Consider the following 22320-nt stretch of genomic DNA (forward strand, 5'->3'; position numbering starts at 1 on the left):
AATCCATGAGTCGAAAAATCAGTCAAAGGCCTCTTGCACACTGCAAGCAAATCAGATTCAGATTCAGATTTTTAATCTGTTTTTACATCCGATTCCGATTCAGATTTTTAATCTTAACTGCATGCTGCGTTTTTTGATCCGTTTTTCTGTTGAATGTATTCAAGGAAAATCGGAAACGGAATCGGAATCGGAATCGGAAAACGGATTTGCAGTGTGCAGGGAGCCTAATGCATAGTCCCCAACAGTCCCGATTTGGGCGGGACTATCCTGGGCTCCTCCCCCTCCTCCCGGATCCCGCCCACTCCCCCTTAAGTCCCGTTTTAGCAGACACACTAGGTGCCCTTTGGATAATAACATTGCTCTGCCTCAATGCCCATAACTGCTGTCTCTCTTCCTGCTCTGGAGACAACCTGATGATCACACACACACACTTGTGGCTTGCTTGAAGCTAATTGGCTGTGTGGACTGACACTGAGCTCCGTCTAGCTCCGCCCTTTTTTCAGAAACCCGGCAGAGCACATGACCCAGACAGAGAGGGGAAGCATGAAGCTGAAATCTGCTGGAGGAGGCAAGTGAATCAGTGCAGCTGCCGGGCATGGTCCTTGTCACAGTGATTGCACAGTGCAGGAGAGATCCTGCAGAACTTATTACATCCTGCAGAACTTATTACATCCTGCAGTTCCTTGCTACACAACTGATAAGTGCTCTGACCCCTGCCTCATGTGTGTCCCCTCTCTGCTATAGTGCCATGTTGTGTGTCCCCAGCCCTGCCATGCTGTGTGTGCCTTTCCAGTGTCCCCTGCCATGCTGTGTGTCTCTCTGTGTCCCTTCCCTGCCATGTTGTGTGTCCCCTCCCTTCCATGCTGTGTGTCCCTCTCAGTGTCCCCTCCCTTCCATGCTGTGTTTCCCTCTCAGTGTCCCCTCCCTGCCATGCTGTGTGTCCCCCTCTCCAGTGTTCCCTGCCATGCTGTGTGTCCCCCTCTCCAGTGTTCCCTGCCATGCTGTGTCCCCCTCTCCAGTGTTCCCTGCCATGCTGTGTCCCCCTCTCCAGTGTCCCATGCCATGCTGGGGGTCCCCCTCTCCAGTGTCGCCTGCCCTGCCATGCTGTGTGTCCCCCTCTCCAGTGTCCCCTGCCATGCTGTGGGTCCCCCTCTCCAGTGTCCCCTGCCATGCTGTGTGTCCCCCTCTCCAGTGTCCCCTGCCCAGTTGTGTGTCTTCTCCAGTGTCCCCTGTCCTGTTGTGTGTCCCCATCTCCAGTGTCCCCTGCCATGCTGTGTGTCCACCCCTCCAGTGTCTCCTGCCCTGCTGTGTGTCCCATCTCCAGTGCCCCTTGCCATGCTGTGTGTCCCCCTCTCCCATAGCTCCCAACAGTCCCTCTTTGGGAGCCCTGTCGCTCTTTCCTCCTTATTTGTCCCTCTTACAGGACTGATGTACAGACCTACTGAAAAATGTGTTAAATTGACTAAAAACTTTATACTCATCCTTTAAACTCACATATTTCTTATTTCCATGTGTTATGAAGGCAAATGAACAAGGATAGAAAGGACCAGTGTGGTCTAAATTATAAAATGATATATTTTTCTTATAAAGTATTTATGGTATGCGTGGCTAGGGGTGTGCTAGGGGCGTGATTAGGGGTGTGGCTTAAGTGTCCCTCTTTCTGAATTCAAAATGTTGGGAGGTATGCAAATGCGTTGATCAAGCATGCTGGATTATCTCTCTCTCAAAAGTGCTTGATTGTGTGTGTGTGCGGCGGCGCAGTAATGGCGTTCGATATCGCGATGACCGATGTACATGACGGACACCTGGCTGCTGTACCCCTCCCAGTGTAAAATTTGTTCCGGTGCCCATGCTGTGTAAATCCTCGTCTGTCCTGCTGGCACAACTCCCATGGTCATCCACTGTCACTCCCATTATCGAGTGCCTGTACCGTGTGGCACCAAGCATGTGTGTGACAAAACACACGAGCCATGTGGTACACGTGTCACAGTGCTTACAGTAATTGGGTGACTGTGGAGGACGCCGAGAGTTGCGCCATTAGATCAGGGTAGAATTTACGCAGTGTGGGCACCAGGGTGGGACATTGTACACTTGGGGGTCAGTTTTGTTTTGCAGTGTGAACTCCTGGCAGCACTGAAATTGAATCAAGTAAAAACAACACCAAAGATTTGGGCGCAGCCAGCGATGCTATAGGTCATAATGAGAACTACGGCAAAAGCATCGCTTAGACCGTAATTTGGGTGCCATCAAAACACAGAGCCAAATTACTGTATAAATGGTGTAATTCGTCCACCAGCCACTGCAGGCAACCAAATTACGTCTTGCCCCACTCTCCACAGAGACCTGAAGGGGGAATAATAAACGCTGCCGAGACTTTTGCAGGAGCAGGGTGAGCCATTTTTCGGCTTTATCCTGCGCCCTAATCTCCCGGCAGCTTAATTATATGTATGCAACTGAAATACAGGACTAAGCAAGCTAAGTTATTTTAATACATTTATTATTTTAAAAAAAAAACTAAAATACAGACATCCGATGTACAAAACGTTGCACATTAATTTATACAAATTTCCTATCGGATGCATTAAAATAATTTATGAAGTTAAAGGAGCACTATGGTGAAAAATTATAAAATTTAAAATATGTGCAAACATACAGTATACAAATAAGAAGTGTGTTTCTTCCAGAGTAAAATGAGCCATAAATTACTTTTCTCCCATGTTGCTGTCACTTACAGTAGGTAGTAGAAATCTGATAGAAGCAACAGGTTTTGGACTAGTCCATCTCTTCATGGGGGATTCTCAGGAATTTTATATATTTTCAAAACCACTTAGTGAATGGCAGTTGCTCTGTCCAACTGCCAAAAAACTGTGTAGCAAGCAGGTAAGTTGGCCAGCATCATTGTTTAAATCCTTTTTAAAGCGGAATATAACCCTGCATTTCAACTTTGCTTTAAAACATTATTTACAGTATATTATATGCAACCAACATTTTTTTTTTTTACTAGACCAGCATTGGAAGGGTTACACAGTGCTTTAAAGTTCCTGGAGATTTCTGCAGACGCATTGGAAGCTGACATAGATACATTTTGTTTACATAAATGTATCTAAGTGTTGAATGTGACTCATCTCTGACTGAGAAGGAGTTGGAGGACAGCCAAAGAGTGTGTAACATTTCTCAATAGATACGTATAACTAAATAGAATGTAACAATCTGAACTTCTGCATATCTCTCCATGGAACTTTAAACCTCTGTGTTTAACCCTTCCAATGCTGGTCTAGGTAAAAAAAAATGCTTTTTGCATATAATATGTTTTAAATAATGTTTTAGAGCAAAGTTGAAATGCAGGGTTATATTCCGCTTTAAGGGAATATCTTTATAAAGAATAAAAGCCTTGCTGAGAATCCCCTATGAAGAGATGGACTAGTCCAAAACCTGTCACTTCTGTCAGATTTCTACTATCTACTGTAAGTGACAGCAACATAAGAGAAAAGTAATTTATGGCTCATTTTACTCTGGAAAAAAGTGTACTTCTTATTTGTCTATGTTTGCACATATTTAAAATTTTAAAATTTTTCCCCATAGTGCTCCTTTAAAGAGACACTGAAGCGGAAAAAAATGATATTATGATTTGTATGTGTAGCACAGCTAAGAAATAAAACATTAAGATCAGATACATCAGTGTAATTGTTTCCAGTACAGGAAGAGTTGAGAAACTCCAGTTGTTATCTCTATGCAAACAAGCCATTAAGCTCTCCGACAAAGTTAGTCATGGAGAGGGCTGTTATCTGACTTTTATTATCTCAACTGTTCCTGGACTATTTACTTTTCCTCTGCTAGAGGAGAGGTCATTACTTCACAGACTGCTCTGAAAGACTCATTTTGAATGCTGAGTGTTGTGTAATGTGCACATATTATAGAATGATGCAATGTTAGAAAAAACACTATATACCTGAAAATAAAAGTATGAGAATATTTTCTTTGCTGCTAATCTTCTAGTAATTATTCATAGTACACAACCAATTCACTATATCATATATTTTTTTTCGCTTCAGTGTCTCTTTAAGTAGACATTTACTTACAGTACTGTTGTGGAAGACCTGTTTCTTGACATTAATTACACTGTCTCCTTTGCTTTACAGGGCACATTGGCAATGATACAATGGTTCACCTGAGTAAGTATTGTGCTATTTGATGACCAGACCATTGCATGATTAAAAATAACTGCATTGAAAAACCTTAACTCCCTGACTGTGCTTCTGCATACAAAATAAATACAGGTGTAATCATTCATCTGTCATATTTTTCCCTTCACTGGTTGCCCTTTAGGATGTCTCCTGGGGTTATCAGTAAACAAAAACAGAAGGGATCTGCGCACCCTGAGTAAGTCTATATATGAAATTAGCACACCTCTAACAGTTAAGCACTGCTCTTGTTTTATGGTGGGGTAAGTACTAAATTGAGAGCTTCAGTACCTAATCTAATTCAGGACTGTGGGCTGGTGCACACCGGAGCTGTTCTGGAGCGGTTTTTAAAACGCTTGCAGGGGGAAAACCACTTGGCTAATGAAAGTGAATGGGATGGTGCACACCAGAGCGGTTCGTTTTTTCCACAAACGCAAACTCGGGGGCGGCAGCGTTTTTGAGATTTTAGGCGTTTCTGCCTCAATGTTAAAGTATAGGAAAGTGGAAAACTGCTCTGAAAAACGCTAGATCAGAGCTGTTTTCCAGGCGTTTTTGTTACAGAAGCTGTTAAGTAACAGCTTTACTGTAACAATATTTGTAATCTGCTACACAAAAAAATCTCCAAAAAAGGCTAGGCATGTTTAGAAAACATGCTTAGAATCGCTCTGAAATCTGCTTCAAAAACCTCTAGCGTTTTGCAGATCTGCTAGAGCAGAGTTCCCCACCCCTGTCCTCAAGGCCCACCAAAAGTACATGTTTTGCAGAAAACTACAAACATGCACAGGTGAGGTAATTAGTGTTTCAGCAGAGCTGATTAACTACCTGTGTGGATTTCCACAAAACATGCACTGTTGGTGGGCCTTGAGGACAGGGTTGGGGAACAGTGATTAGCGCCACCTGCCGGATGCGCCCGGCTAACGGATAAGTACCTAAGTAGCTATGACTGACACCCTTCTCCATTGATGATCGCTCCTCTGCATACAATTACACTCCTGCATAATTAATTCAAAAGGTTCCATCCTCACATCTCAATTATATCTCACGGAATTACTTTACCTACATAAATCAGCTGGTCTAATCTCTGTCAGAAGAAGAAGCAGCTAGAGGGTTTTGGTGTGCACTGGGCCTCTGTTGCATTTGCTGGGAAACAGTTGATTTACACACAGTAGCACTGACACTATAGCCTCAATTCACTAAGCAGTTTAGACTAGTCTATAGATGGTTTTTAGTCTACTGATGGTTTGGTGCAATTTGTTAGACCTGTTTTTAGACCTGGTCTTACATTCAGTTGTGACACAATTCACAAAGGCAAACAAGGAGTAACCACACCCACTTCTTCTGACAGAGATTAGACCAGCTGATTTATGTAGGTAAAGTAATTCCGTGAGATATAATTGAGATGTGAGGATGGAACCTTTTGAATTAATTATGCAGGAGTGTAATTGTATGCAGAGGAGCGATCATCAATGGAGAAGGGTGTCAGTCATAGCTACTTAGGTACTTATCCGTTAGCCGGGCGCATCCGGCAGGTGGCGCTAATTACTATTCCCCCTCCATGGATAGTAGGGAAAGATGTAACTGGTGGAGTTTTGTCGCCACCTAGAGGATGCGCCCGGCTAACGGATAAGTACCGCTACTTGTTTGTGAATGGCATCTTTTGATCATTTCCCCTGCTTTACCCAACTGATTACCAAATGGTTTAGACCAGGTCTAAAACATTTGGTAATAGTGAATTCCCCTTTGATGCAACTGGCCAAACCATCAGTAGACTAAAAAACCATCAGTAGACTAGTCTACACTGCTTAGGCCCCGTTCACATCACAAACGCGGATGGCCATGTGTGCGGAACACAACGCATGCGAACGCACGCCATCCGCGTTTGTGTGTGTTGCGTAGCTGATCCCATCACTGAAAAGTGAATGGGACAGCCATGCGTTTTTGCAAAAAATGCGTGCAGCATGCGTTCCCGGACCGCACAGGTCCGGAACGCATGCAGTGTGAACATCAGACAGTGCACTGTATGCACTATCTGATGTCGTGCGTGTCGGCCACCTGCACGCGTTTCCAAAACATGGCTGTAAACGCGTGCAGTGTGAACGGGGCCTTAGTAAATTGAGGCCTATGTGTAAGGGCCCAGACACACTATAAGCGCTTTTCTGAGCGCTTTGCGATTGATTAGCACTTTCTGAGCGCTTTTTAAAACTTTCTCCCATTCACTTTCATTAAAATGGCGGTAAAAATCGTCGCGATCTTGCAAACGCGTACGTGAAAAATCAAGATCTTTACCTCGATTTTAATGAAAGTGAATAGGATTTTTAAAAAGCGCAAATCTATCGCAAAGTGCTCAGAAAAGCGCTTATAGTGTGTCTGGACCCTAAGAGCTGATTCACACTGCACGCATCAAAAACTATCCTGGGTAGAAACTGGTCCATCAAATGGATCAGTTTTTAGTGGGCATCATTTTTTCATCCCTGAGCTCCGCTACTGCACGGTCAATGGAACGCATCTGTCGATTCAGAATTATCGCAATCCCTATATTTCTGGTCAGTTCAGCTGAATGCACCCAATGGATTTGTTTCAAACTGACTGATTTGAATGGATCCTATTGATTAACATAGGATCTGTTTACATCCGTTGGAAACTGTTCCATTTCATTCCGCTAAATAAACTTTTTTTTAGGACAGTGTGAACTGGCACTTAGACAAAGCTGATTATTATTGTTGTTTAAAAATCCTGTGTTTTAATAACTACCTCCTACTGAAGTTGGGAGCAATTTCCCTTATAAATTACAGTTTGCTTTAACCTTTTGCCGACCGCGTCACACCAATGGGTGTGGCCGTGGCGGCAGCCCCAGGACCGCCTGACGCCGATTGGTGTAACGTCCTGGGGCTCTGTTTTGAATGAGATCGCGCGCACGGTGCACGCGCATCTCATTCTCAGAGGGCGGAGCTCCGCCCCCTCTTCAGTCTCCGAGCGGCTATTGCCGCTCGGGAGACTGTTAGATGGCGTAATCGCCGTCTAATTACCCGTACAGCGCTGCGATCAGCAGTAGCGCTGTACTGGGGACAGCCGTGTGACACGGCTGTCCCCTCCTGAGCCACAGAGGTGATCGGCTGACATAGGCTGAAGCCTATGACAGCTGATCACAGGGATTGGCCGGCGGGGGGAGTGAGGGGAGTATACAACAGGAAAAAAAAAACACTTTTTACTTAAAAAAACAACAACAAATAAACAAACAAACACTGGGGGGTGATCAGACCCCACCAACAGAGAGCTCTGTTGGTGGTGAGAAAAGGGGGAGGAATCACTTGTGTGCTGTGTTTTGCGGTCCTGCAGCTTGGCCTTAAAGCTGCAGTGGTCAATTTAATGAAAATGTGCCTGGTCTTTAGGGGGTTTAACACAGCAGTCCTCAAGAGGTTAAAACAAATAAGTTGCCAAGATATATAAAATTACACATAATAAAGTGTGATTTGCTCACCTCCAGGGTCCGTATTACACATATGGTCTTGAAATCCCCGCCCCAGTTCGAAATTGGGCCAGGGTGATTTTTTTTTTTTTTTTATTTTTTTTTTCAAAACCAACCATAGTTGCAAAGGATGCTGGGGATTGATATCATAATTCCACCCCCCCCCCCCCCCCCCCCCATGTACTGCTCCTAGCCCACAGCCACCGTGAAAAGAGATGTGATCTAATCTAGGCAGGCAGACAGAAATCTGAAATAAGAATTATAGCAAAAAGACATGACAGAAAATCAGTGCGGATAAGACAGCAAACCAGTGGTACTTAGGAATGATAGGACAGGCTGCAGCTGTTCTGTTGTGTCTCCTCTCTAAACACTGTAAAAAAAAAATGTATTTTGATCCAGGCAGGCCGAGGGCAGGGGAGGTAATGAGGCTGAAGGGGAGGACACCTGCCAAGGGTGTACGTTGGCAAGACTTCAGCTTATGCCTGTGCAATATAGATGGAGATTACCTCAATATACGGATTAGTGTGAATGCCATTGTGAAGCTCATGTCATTTAGCAGCTTCCCTTGGCGGCTTCAGCACAGTTATGCTGGGCATACACGGAATAGATTATGCGCCGGATCGAGCCGCTGGCTCGATCCCGGTGCATCCCTGCTCTTCCCTGCCGGCACCTGGATCGATCCCCGCTCGTCCCCGCGGGCGCTTCCTTATCTTCCGCTCGACTCCCTGCTATTGTCCGCCCACGGGGATCGAGCGGGGTCATCGGACCTGTCGGAAATTATCAATCGAGCCATCAGCGGCTCGACTTGTAATTATGAAACTATCCGTGTATTCCCAGCATTAGATTAGCGAACAGCTGATCTTATCTGTGGTCCCTCCCCTTGACAGGGAGCAGTGGTTGACCTAAAATCCCAACTTGTTATAATCCGATTTGCTGTTGACCCTTGCATTAATGTCTCGGCCAGCGATCAACATGGTGGATCACTTTTGCTAGCACTGTTCTTTTCACTCACCCTGCTAACCACATTACGTCGCAAGCACACTGCTCCATCAGTCCTCCACCCCCTCCCCTAACCCATAGCATAGCAATAGAACATGTGCCCAGCCTGGTGTACAGCCTCGGCCCTGTAATGTTGCCCGAGGAATAAGAACATGCCTCGTACGTGTGAATCAGGCTTAACCCCCTTGGCGTTATGATTCTTTCCGGATTTTAGGGTCTATAAGCGGTGCGTTTTTTTTTTGTTTGTTTTTGGGGTTTTTTTTGCACCTTTTCAAACCTTAAATTCTGGAAAACATCATTCTGCCAGGAAGGTCTGCAGCAGTTCTAGCAAGCTCTCACCTCCCTGGCTCCAGCGCTGCAGTTCCCCTCCATCCTCCAGGTGGCTCTGCAACTCTAAAGTGAAATTGCGACAGTCGTCGATCTCACCAGGAGGAAGCAGAGCCCCGGAGGAGAGGAAGAAGAATGGTGGCTGACGTCGAGATACCCCGGGAGGCTTGTAGAAACGCCCGCTGCGCATAGCTCTGCAAACAGCCTCTGGCAGCTACCCTGAACACAGGTCGGAATTACCGCTCTTTGCTGCGGTTTTCCGCCCCCGACCCTAGCTCGGGATTACTGCCAAGGAGGTTAAGGCACTATGAGGTTGATTCAGGAAGCAGAATTAATATTACTGTGTGTGCAGGCAGCGCATGGCAATACTACCATTACTACCATCAGCAGTGTACCACATGTTGCCCAATTGGCGTGACCTGCGGTACATGGGTAATGTGATCGTTATGCTGATAAACATGCATTGCACAAGTAGCATAACCAGCGTTACTGTAGTAATGATTAGGTTACCTATGTACCGTACGTCACTCTAATTGTGCAATGCACTGTGCACTGCTGGAAGTAGTAACGGTAATATTGCACTGTCTACCAGGGATGGGGCTCACTAGTAATCACGAGTCTGTAAGGACTCGAATTCGTAATTTAAAATGAGCCTTAATTGCTGCAGCTGTGTGGCTAGATAAGGTGTTATTTACCCACAATTCCGCCATCCTGCATGTGCTCCAAATAGCTTGCACGCGTCCTATTGGACGTGTTGCAAGCCTCACCACGGCGCACTCCCTCCTTCCGGCTTGACAGAGGAAGTGCGTGCAGTGAGGCTTGCAACGCGTCCAATATGAAGCGTGCAAGCTATTTGGAGCGCAGGAAGGACGGCGGATTGTGGCTAAATAACCCCTTATCATCCAGCCGCACAGCTGCGGCAATTAAGGCACATTTTAATTACGAATTCGAGTCATTAAGGACTCGTGAGCCCATCCCTGCTGTCTACATACAGCAATATTACCACTGCTTTGTGCATCAAACCCTTTGGGTTTTCTTTAAAGCACCCGGCAAGGGATGATGGACCACCACCCCTAGCAGGCTACATACTCTTTGCTGCCTAGTAGCCACCAATTTGTGACCCCAGGGATTGTCCCACCAGTGAAGGAGAGAAAGGAGAGGCAAGATGTAGCACTGAAGTAGCAGCAGGCTGAATGGGCATAGTTAGGGCAAGGTCAGCAGACTTCTGGCTATTGGAGGTGAATAACTAGCTGAGGTCACAACAGGCAGAGCTGAAGCAAAGACTAGTGACAGACCAAAGATTGAAGCAGGAAGAACAATAAGAACAGGGTGCAGGGGCACAATGCAGTCTGAGCTGCAGATGATACAGCAGTGTCCTGCAGTCAGGACATAGCTTATGTATAGGTTCTGGACAAAAGAAAGCCAAACCCCTATGACCATGCGCTTTTGCTTTGCAAACTTCTGAATCTGCATGCGCCGCCATATTAATTCTGCATGCATCCGGGAAGATCCATTTGCCACACAAGTGGAATTAGGTGTTTAACCACTTCAGGACCACAGTCTTTCTACCCCTTAAAGAGTAACTGTCAGGCTGCAGAAGCTAATTTAAACCTCTATTCTCCTGTGTTAAACAGTTTAGAAGGAAGCTCAAAAGCCATTAGTGAAGATAAACATCTCAGTTACCTTTGATGTGTGCTTATCTTAAAGTCTGTTATAGACCCATAAAGACGCAAGCCGCAGCTAAACTGCAAAGCATTCTGGGGCCCTCCCCTCAGCTGCTAATGAGACGGTACAGGAGCTTCTAATCAGTCCAGCGCAAAACACTGATAAATCTCGGGGCAGAGTTTCACTGCAGGAGTCAGCTATTGTTCCTAGCCACATGGCTCATTAATATTCACTGCACACCGTGTTGTTCAAGAACGAGCTTATCTGTGATCAGAAGCAGGCAGGACATGACGACACATTTGGCTTCACAAACATGGAGCCTGCCATGAGCTGTCAGGAGCATCTATCTCTGCATATACTATATACAAATTCTGTGAAATCCAAACGTGGACAGTGAAATGCATATGTAATGTAAGTACAGCCAATCTTTAGCTACTGATATATGTGTTTATTTTCTCTGAGACCCTATACCTAACAGCTCCTCTTTAAGGACCAGGCACTTTTTTTCCATTCAGACCACTGCAGCTTTCACGGTTTATTGCTCGGTCATACAACCTACCACCTAAATGAATTTTACCTCCTTTTCTTGTCACTAATAAAGCTTTCTTTTGATGCTATTTGATTGCTCCTGCGATTTTTACTTTTTATTATATTCATCAAAAAAGACATGAATTTTGGCAAAAAAATGATTTTTTTTAACTTTCTGTGCTGACATTTTTCAAATAAAGTAAAATTTCTGTATACATGCAGCACGAAAAATGTGGACAAACATGTTTTTGATTAAAAAAAACCCATTCAGTGTATATTTATTGGTTTGGATAAAAGTTATAGCGTTTACAAACTATGATGCCAAAAGTGAATTTTCCCATTTTCAAGCATCTCTGACTTTTCTGCGCACCTGTCAGGTTTCATGAGGGGCTAAAATTCCAGGATAGTACAAATACCCCCCAAATGACCCCATTTTGGAAAGAAGACATCCCAAAGTATTCAGTGAGAGGCATGGTGAGTTCATAGAAGATTTTATTTTTTGTCACAAGTTAGCGGAAAATGACACTTTCTGACAAAAAAAAGAAAAAAAAAAGTTTCCATTTCTTCTAACTTGCAACAAAAAAAAATGAAATCTGCCACAGACTCACTATGCTCCTCTCTGAATACCTTGAAGTGTCTACTTTCCAAAATGGGGTCATTTGTGGGGTGTGTTCACTGTCCTGGCATTTTGGGGGTGCCTAATTGTAAGCACCCCTGTAAAGCCTAAAGATGCTCATTGGACTTTTGGCCCCTTAGCGCAGTTAGGCTGCAAAAAAGTGCCACACATGTGGTATTGCCGTACTCAGGAGAAGTAGTATAATGTGTTTTGGGGTGTATTTTTACACATACCCATGCTGGGTGGGAGAAATATCTCCATAAATGACAATTGTTTTATTTTTTTTACACACAATTGTCTATTTATAGAGATATTTCTGCCACTCAGCATGGGTATGTGGAAAAATACACCCCAAAACACATTATACTACTTCTCCTGAGTACGGCGATACCACATGTGTGGCACTTTTTTGCACCCTAACTGCGCTAAGGGGCCCAAAGTTCAATGAGTACCTTTAGGATTTCACAGGTCATTTTGAGAAATTTCGTTTCAAGACTACTCCTCGCGGTTTAGGGCCCCTAAAATGCCAGGACAGTATAGGAACCCCACAAATTACCCCATTTTAGAAAGAAGACACCCCAAGGTATTCCGTTAGGAGGATGGTGAGTTCATAGAAGATTTTTTTTTTTTGTCACAAGTTAGCGGAAATTGATTTTAATTGTTTTTTTTCACAAAGTGTCATTTTCCGCTAACTTATGACAAAAAATAAAATCTTCTATGAACTCACCATACTCCTAACGGAATACCTTGGGGTGTCTTCTTTCTAAAATGGGGTCATTTGTGGGGTTCCTATACTGCTCTGGCATTTTAGGGTCCCTAAACCGTGAGGAGTAGTCTTGAAACCAAATGTCGCAAAATGACCTGTGAAATCCTAAAGGTACTCATTGGACTTTGGGCCTCTTAGCGCACTTAGGGTGCAAAAAAGTGCTACACATGTGGTACCGCCGTACTCAGGAGAAGTAGTATAATGTGTTTTGGGGTGTATTTTTACACATACCCATGCTGGGTGGGAGAAATATCTCTGTAAATGACAATTGTTTGATTTTTTTTTACACACAATTGTCCTTTTACAGAGAGATTTCTCCCACCCAGCATGGGTATGTGTAAAAATACACCCCAAAACACAATATACTACTTCTTCTGAGTACGGCGATACCACATGTGTGACACTTTTTTGCAACCTAGGTGCGCTAAGGGGCCTAACGTCCTATTCACAGGTCATTTTGAGGCCTTTGGATTCTAGACTACTGCTCACGGTTTAGGGCCCCTTAAATGCCAGGGCAGTATAGGAACCCCACAAGTGACCCCATTTTAGAAAGAAGACACCCCAAGGTATTCTGTTAGGAGTATGGTGAGTTCATAGAAGATTTTTTTTTTGTCACAAGTTAGCGGAAAATGACACTTTGTGAAAAAAAAAAAACAATACATATCCATTTCCGCTAACTTGTGACAAAAAATAAAATCTTCTATGAACTCATCATACACCTAACAGAATACCTTGGGGTGTCTTCTTTCTAAAATGGGGTCACTTGTGGGGTTCCTATACTGCCCTGGCATTTTACGGGCCCAAAACTGTGAGTAGTCTGGAAACCAAATTTTTCAAAATGACTGATCAGGGGTATAAGCATCTGCAAATTTTGATGACAGGTGGTCTATGAGGGTGCAAATTTTGTGGAACCGGTCATAAGCAGGGTGGCCTCTTAGATGACAGGATGTTTTGGGCCTTATCTGATGGATAGGAGTGCTAGGGGGTGACAGGAGGTGATTGATGGGTGTCTCAGGGGGCGGTTAGAGGGGAAAATAGATGCAATCAATGCACTGGGGAGGTGATCGGAAGGGGGTCTGAGGGGGACCTGAGGGTTTGGCCGAGTGATCAGGAGCCCACACGGGGCAAATTAGGGCCTGATCTGATGGGTAGGTGTGCTAGGGGGTGACAGGAGGTGATTGATGGGTGTCTCAAGGTGTGATTAGAGGGGGGAAATAGATGCAAGCAATGCACTAGCGAGGTGATCAGGGCTGGGGTCTGAGGACGTTCTGAGGTGTGGGCGGGTGATTGGGTGCCCGCAAGGGGCAGATTAGGGTCTAATCTGATGGGTAACCGTGACAGGTGGTGATAGGGGGTGATTGATGGGTAATTAGTGGGTGTTCAGAGGAGAGAAGAGATGTAAACACTGCACTTGGGAGGTGATCTGATGTCGGATCTGCGGGCGATCTATTGGTGTGGGTGGGTGATCAGATTGCCCGCAAGGGGCAGGTTAGGGGCTGATTGATGGGTGGCAGTGACAGGGGGTGATTGATGGGTGGCAGTGACAGGGGGTGATTGATAGGTGATTGACAGGTGATCAGTGGGTTATTACAGGGAATAACAGATGTAAATATTGCACTGGCGAATTGATAAAGGGGGGTCTGAGGGCAATCTGAGCGTGTGGGCGGGTGATTGGGTGCCCGCAAGGGGTAGATTAGGGTCTAATCTGATGGGTAACAGTGACAGGTGGTGATTGATAGGTGATTGATGGGTAATTAGTGGGTGTTTAGAGAAGAGAATAGATGTAAACAATGGATTTGGGAGGTGATCTGATGTCGGATCTGCGGGCGATCTATTGGTGTGGGTGGATGATCAGATTGCCCGCAAGGGGCAGGTTAGGGGCTGATTGATGGGTGGCAGTGACAGGGGGTGATTGATGGGTGGCAGTGACAGGGGGTGATTGATAGGTGATTGACAGGTGATCAGTGGGTTATTACAGGGAATAACAGATGTAAATATTGCACTGGCGAATTGATAAAGGGGGGTCTGAGGGCAATCTGAGCGTGTGGGCGGGTGATTGGGTGCCCGCAAGGGGTAGATTAGGGTCTAATCTGATGGGTAACAGTGACAGGTGGTGATAGGGGGTGATTGATAGGTGATTGATGGGTAATTAGTGGGTGTTTAGAGGAGAGAATAGATGTAAACAATGGATTTGGGAGGTGATCTGATGTCGGATCTGCGGGCGATCTATTGGTGTGGGTGGGTGATCAGATTGCCCGCAAGGGGCAGGTTAGGGGCTGATTGATGGGTAGCAGAGACAGGGGGTGATTGACGGGTGATTGACGGGTGATTGACAGGTGATCAGGGGGGATAGATGCATACAGTACACGGGGGGAGGGGTCTGGGGGGGGGTCTGGGGAGAATCTGAGGGGTGGGGGGGTGATCAGGAGGGGGCAGTGGGCGGGGGGGGGGGATAAAAAAAAAAATAGCGTTGACAGATAGTGACAGGGAGTGATTGATGGGTGATTAGGGGGGTGACTGGGTGCAAACAGTGGTCTGGGGGGTGGGCAGGGGGGGGTCTGAGGGGTGCTGTGGGCGATCAGGGGGCAGGGGGAGGGAAATCAGTGTGCTTGGGTGCAGACTAGGGTGGCTGCAGCCTGCCCTGGTGATCCCTCAGACACTGGGACCACCAGGGCAGGAGGCAGCCAGTATAATAGGCTTTGTATACATTACAAAGCCTATTATACAATGTAAGTGCGGCGATCCGGGTGCTAGTAACCCGCCGGCGCTTCCGAACGGCCGGCGGGTTACTACGAGCGGTGGGCGGAGCCAGTCCCCGGCGGCTGATCGCGTCACGAATGACGCGATCACCGCATAACCACTCCCGCAGCCGCCCCCGCCGATGGGCGTATTGCGGTCGTTTGGGCCCGGACTTTACCGCCGCCCATCGGCTGGGGGCGGTCCTTAAGTGGTTAAGATGGGTATTTACTGCTTACCATTCCATAAACCAAGGGGAGTTCTTTACTTTTAAGGCTGCACTGATTTCATATGTACTGATTTTCATGGTGCATAGATCACTACTGTTTTGTATACTGTTTTTGGTTTATCCAGGGTCCTCACTACATGTTTCCACCTAATCCAGAGGCTTTTCAGCGAGGTGTCCTCCTGAAAACTGCTGACAGGCCTAGTTGACGGCTCATACCTGCGCAGTAGCACGGACATGACAAGGCTCAGCTTTTTCCACCGAAGCCCAAGCAAGTCTGTGCCACTGCACAAGTACAGTGTGGCCATGCTCATTCACGTATGGACATAAAGTTCCAGGGGGTTCCGGCTTCCAGGAGGGATCTAGGGAAGGTTGTGGGAAGCCTCTGGAGGATCCAAAGGCTTCCCTCTCCTGAGGTAAGTATCTGACTTTAAAAAACAAAAAAATAACTCAGTTTTGCAAGTATAAATGTTCTCCCTAAGGGTAGTTAATTTTGCCCAAAAGGGCAAAACCAGAAGCTAGGAATATGGAATAAGCAACATCTTTATTCTCTTTTATAAACTGTAATTCCATGGCTGTAGTGCTGATGTTTTGGCTTCCATAGTTTCTGACAGGGCTGTGGAGTCGGTCCAAAAATCCACCGACTCCGACTCCTCAGTTTAGGATGACTCCGACTCCTCTAATTTGCATATTACAATTTTGTTGATTAACAGTATGTAACGTGAAATTCGTCTCTTAACTGCCGACGCTTAGGAATTTTACAAGACAACTGAAGTGAGAAGGATATGTAGACTACTATATTTATTCCCTTTAGACTAAAACTAGTCCTTGGTAAGAGTACTTGTAAAAGGTACAGACCGGAACAAAGAACATCTATCAGGCCCTAGGCAATGTAACTGTGGGTACATGTAAGAATGATGTGCAGGTACTCTGCAGGGGAATGAGGAGATTCTTCCTCTATTACACATTCTTCATGCACAATCTGAACAAGGTTTATGTGTGATAGACAACACCTCTGTGTTCAATGTGCACAACATTCTCAGTGGATTCCCTGCAGCTCTGTGGGGAGAGCATATGTATAGTACACTGTGTAACTAAGTAAACCTGAGACAGATTAAATTAACATTTTATATATACCTGGTGCTTCCTCCAGCCCCCTTCAGGCTAATCAGTCCCTCGCTGTCCTCCTCCGCCACCTGGATCTTCTGCTATGAGTCCAGGTACTTGAGCCAGTCTGGTGTAGTGCACATGCACACACTCCGCCGCCGGGAGCGTACTACACCTGCGCAGCACTATTGCGCAGGTGCAGAATGCTCCTGGCTGTGGAAGCGGCACGTAGCCAGACTGCTCTGACTGGCTGAATTACCTGGACTCATAGCAGAAGATCCAGGTGGTGGAGGAGGACAGCTAGGGACTGATTAGCCTGAAGGGATTTGGAAGAAGCCCCAGGTATGTATAACACTTTTCTTTTCATCCGTCTCAGGTACCCTTTAATTTGTAGTCACCAAACCAAATTTTAACAACCTATCAAATTATTTGATTTCATGAGCAAAGAGAGTGCATACATTTGCATAAACCAGCATCAATGCAGAATTATTTCCATCTCATTGACCATCTCTATTAGTGACACGGCTACACATCAGGCTTTATACTTAGGCCTCGTTCAGACTATACGCGCTGCCGTGCGCATTTTGGCAGCGCGTATAGTGTGCGACACGCAAGAACGGTAGAAGGGCATAGACAGCCCTTCTACCGTTCCCATCATATGCGCTGCGTGGCAGCGCGATTGCGCTATCGCGTACTGCAAGCATTTTTGGGAATCGCAGCGCAGATCCCATTCATTGTAATGAATGGGATCTGCAGCGCATAGGAGCGCAGATGGCGTGCGATTGGACGCGTTGCGTTCCGATCGCACAGCCATCTGCGCTAAATGATGTGAACGAGGCCTTACAGCATAGATGTTATTTCGTGTATATATAAGAGATTCCTGTGTACACATCATATATACTGTACAGTCACAATCAGATGTGTGTATCTGACTTTAAAAATACGGGGACTGCTTTATTGAAGCAGCATAAGTAACTAATTTTGATTGGTTTATTTCATTTTTGTGGACTGAGCACAGCTATTACTGTATATATACTGTGTATATATACATTATTTTGAATGACTATTATGTGAGAAATAGAACATTTTATCATATTTTCTATTTTAATTACAGTTACAAATTCATTAGGCGTCGGAGTCGGTGCACTTTTTCGCGACTCCGACTCCAGGCACCCAAAATTGCTCCGACTCCTCGGCCCTGGTTTCTGAGCTACATGCCTGCAAATAAAGCATGCAGCCAGGGGAGGCGGCACACCTGAACTGCATAATTAGTGACTCAAAAGGTATTAGGAGCAGAGAACCAGCACAACAGCTAGCATTAGTATTTTATTAAACCTTTACTCATTAATGACACCTTCCATATTCCTGCCACTTCAAGTTTCCTTTAAATGTTTGCGCCGCACATTTTAGAGCGTCATAGTGGACTTTATTTTCATTGTCCAGAAGAAGATCATTAGCAAAGCTGGCTTTGACAGGATCAGCTGCTTATCTTGGAAAGTTTGCTGACAGGGTCATATACATAGTGCTTCCCTTTGCTGCGTGATGTTTTCCCTGCTGGACAAGTACGTCACTGGGATTCCCGGCTTTCACCGTCGTAATCACGTTGTTCCGCACTGCCAGCAACATATTTAAAATCCCTGCACTGCCTATTGACTTACATGACTTCCACTATCGCCAGGGAAGTCTGACAGTAAGGCCTGGTGCACACCAGAGGAGTTTTTCTGAGCGTTTTGAGTTTTTAAATCTGCTGCTAATGTTATCCTATGTGTCTCTGCACACTGGAGCAATGAGGTTTTGTAAAAAAAACCATAGCATTACATTGGGAAGGGCTTTTAGAGGTTTCAAAAGCTCTTCCCAATGTAATGCTATGGGGTTTTTTACAAAACCTCATTGCTCCAGTGTGCACAGACACATAGAATAACATTAGTAGCAGATTTAAAAACTCAAAACGCTCAGAAAAACTCCTCTGGTGTGCACCAGGCCTAATGCACTGTTGACTTTGCAGCGGGTTGGCAGCCGATCGAGCACTTGGGTCGTGACGTGATAAGTGTGTTAATGCAATGCACACTTGCAAGGCAAGTGTAAAAGGGGCCTAAAGGAAACTTTAAGTGAACAAAATGTGACCAGTTACTTACGCTGGGCTTCTTTGAGTCCCCTAAAGTCCTCCTGGACGTTATTCCACGCTGCTCCATTCCTCTGCTGTCTGCCTATATACACTAAAGGGGGGGGGGATCTGTCTATATACACTAAATGGGGGGAATCTGTCTATATACACTAAATCGGGGGGGGGGGGATCTGACTATATACCGTACAATAAATGGGGGGGGGGGGTCTGCCTACATACACTGAGAGGATCTGACTATATGCACTAAAGGGGGAGGGGGGATCTGCCTATATATACTAAATGGAGAGGGGGATCTGCCTATATACACTAAATGGGGCGATCTGTCTGTATACACTAAATGGTGGGGATCTGCCTATATACTTTACATGGTGGGGATCTGCCTATATACACTAAATGGGGGGGATCTGCTTATATACACTAAAGGGGGGGAGTCTGACTATATGCACTAAAAGGGGGATCTGCCTTAATACACTAAAGGGGATCTGGATGGCTATCCTGTGACACCTATAGCTTGCTAACCTTTATTGGGGCACCTATAGCTTGCTAACCTTTACTGGGGCACCTATAGCTGGATAAACTATACTGGGGGCACCTATGCTTTGCTACCTATACTGGGGGCACTCATACTCACCATTGGTGTGCCGATCCATTGTTGTGTATAGAAAATCGTGAATTAAATTGAAATCACAATTTCTGGCAGAAATCGTGCAATTCAATCTTTTCCTAAAATCGTTCAGGCCTACTTTTAACTAACCCCTCCTCCCCTTCCACCAGCTATCCCAACACTGGTCCCTCCCCATTTCTGCCTCCAGGGCTTCTCCACTACAGGGTCAGCTAAACTTTTGGCTTTAGTTGCTTTTTAGTCACACACCTGCAAAATGTATGCAACCAGTGGATTCAGTCCAGAGTCACAGCATATGAGTTGCATGCTCATCCTGGACCAGTGACTTAGTATTGGAGGCACTGTGTCAGCATAGAAGTCAGGCAACTAGCATTGTTTATTGGAGAATAAAGATGGCAGCCTCTGTATTTATCTCACTTCAGATTTCCTTAAATGATTTTATGTGTTGTTTTTTGTTTTTACGATACATCATTATTTGTTAAAGAGAAACTCCAGTGAACATTACTGTTGGCAGGTGATGTAGCTGCTGCATGGTTTTTGGCAGTTGGAAACCGCTGTAAACAGCTATTTTCCACAATGCAACAGAGTTCACAGACAGGAAACTGCCAAAAGTACGTACTTTTCTTGTGGGAGGGGTTTCACCACAATATCAGTCATACAGCGCCCCCTGATGGTCTGTTTGTGAAAAGGAATAGATTTCTCATGTAAAAGGGGGTATTAGCTACTGATTGGGATAAAGCTCAATTCTTGGTCGGAGTTTCTCTTTAACCTCACTGTTTACTGTCTAATTCATAATTAAGTAATGATGATGATTTTGTTTTTTTGTTTTTTAAATATAATTTTTATTTGTGATTAAGCATCAGAAATACAATAATGATTGCAGAGAATATCTAATACAGAAAATTTCCCGCCAAATCACTTGTTAACATTTGAACATCAATCAGAAAATGGCCATACAGTGGAGGTTATAACATATTTACGGAAATATGATAATAGGAAAGATATTCATAATAATAATGAGTCTTTGTCCATTTCCTGTGACGTAATCCAGATGTCATCGTCCTCCGTTAGCTGTAGGCCTAAAATCCTAAAAATAAAGTACAGTTCTAATGGCATTAACCCTGAGTCAGGCACTCACCTCTAAATTTGTATAGGTAACATTCCGCGTCCCACCCTCCTCTACATCAGTAGTTTTAGAGTTTTTCTCTCCCCTTAGTCATATTTCTAGTTTACCTAGGTAGCCCCCAATTTTACCCTTTAAATACCAAGTGGTATCTTTAAAAAAATTCATCAACTCCACAATTTGAGTTCTGTCGAAGGTCTTTTCAATGAACTTTTGCCATGTTTTAAAGAATTTGGTGATAGTTTTGGATTTTTGTCGTTCAAGATTTAAGCACTCCAATTGTAGAAGGTGCTTTAATAATATAATGAGGTCCGGGATTTCCGGGGAAGTATTATCTAGCCACTTTTTAGGACCGCTTTTTTAGCCGCAATTAGTACAAAATGTTCAAATTTAGAGACTCCAGGTCTGTCTTTGTCTGTAGTTGCTTCTAGGCTATGAAATAAACAGTAAATTAAATTCAGTGACCGTTTGTTATTTGTTGTTTTTTCAATGAAAGTCAAGACTTCATTCCAAAAGTTCTGTATAGATGCACAAGACCATAGCATGTGATCCAGATTTGGAGTGGAGTGAGAACATTTTGGGCAGTTCACAAATTGTTTTTCTCCTTGATGTCTAAAAGGGCCAGTAATGGGTATATATGCTCTATAGACCGTTTTCAAAAACAATTCCCGCCAATCCTCTCCTAGAATTGACTTCCGTACTGCCTGCCATCCCTGTTTAACGGCTATATCAATATCCTCCTTTGTCCTACCTGACAGATCCGCCCATTTTTGGAGATGTTGGTAGAAATTTTTCTTTTTTTTCTGTGTTTCTCTAACCACTGAGTAAAGCCAAGAAAGAGATTTTTTTTCCTTAACCACCTTGGCGTTCTGATTAAATCGCCAGGGTGGCTGCGGGAGGGTTTTTTTTAAATAAAAAAAAAAACTATTTCATGCAGCCAACTGAAAGTTGGCTGCATGAAAGCCCACTAGAGGGCGCTCCGGAGGCGTTCTTCCGATCGCCTCCGGCGGCCAGAAGTAACACGGAAGGCCGCAATAAGCGGCCTTCCGTGTTTCGCTTACCTCGTCGCCATGGCGACGAGCGGAGTGACGTCATGGACGTCAGCCGACGTCCTGACGTCAGCCGCCTCCGATCCAGCCCTTAGCGCTGGCCGGAACTGTTTGTTCCGGCTACGCTGGGCTCGGGCGGCTGGGGGGACCCTCTTTCGCCGCTGCACGCGGCGGATCGCCGCGCTGCAGCGGCGATCAGGCAGCACATGCGGCTGGCAAAGTGCCGGCTGCGTGTGCTGCTTTTTATTTGGTGAAAATCGGCCCAGCAGGGCCTGAGCGGCAGCCTCTGGCGGTGTTGGACGAGCTTAGCTCGTCCAGACCGCTCAGCTGGTTAAGGTTGGAGAGAAGATTATCAAATTGGGGGTTTGTTAGAATTTTGCCTCTTTGGCCTAATGTCCTATGACAGTAGCTTTTTAATTGACCATAGTAAAAGGAGTGATCTGATGGAATTTTTTTATGGAGAACCGCATTTTGGAAGGAGATTACTTTTCCTTCAGTATCCAAGAAAGCTCCCAAATTTTTTACACCCAATGCTGCCCACTTAGTATAAATACTATACATATTCCCAGGGAGGAAGCTTGGGTTTCCTGTTAGTGGAACAATGAGGAAAGATGTCCTATAAGATCATATTTCTTCCTAATCTCTCGCAAGGTTATTAAAGTGTCTCGAAGGAGTACATTTTGCTTTATCTTGTATGGCAGAGTTTTAAGAGGGGTGTGTAAGATTCCAGTGAGAGTATATGGTTGGACTAGCGCGCACTCTATGTCAATAGGTGTATAGTAGT

The 22320-nt window shown here is 45.1% G+C and overlaps 1 protein-coding gene across 2 annotated transcripts in view; it reads left to right on the forward strand.

Annotated features, from left to right (window-relative positions):
• The window catches only part of MRPS16 (mitochondrial ribosomal protein S16), a 37069-nt gene that overhangs the window by 7627 nt on the left and 7122 nt on the right, over window positions 1-22320 (forward strand). For both annotated transcript variants that reach the window (XM_068240473.1, XM_068240472.1), the window contains one exon: window positions 4140-4172. In XM_068240473.1, coding sequence (XP_068096574.1) covers window positions 4160-4172 — 13 coding nt within the window. In that variant the 5' untranslated portion in view covers window positions 4140-4159. The remainder of the gene's footprint in view (window positions 1-4139; window positions 4173-22320) is intronic.

Source organism: Hyperolius riggenbachi, chromosome 6 (genome assembly GCF_040937935.1).
Source record: "Hyperolius riggenbachi isolate aHypRig1 chromosome 6, aHypRig1.pri, whole genome shotgun sequence".
NCBI classification, from domain to species: Eukaryota; Metazoa; Chordata; class Amphibia; order Anura; family Hyperoliidae; genus Hyperolius; species Hyperolius riggenbachi.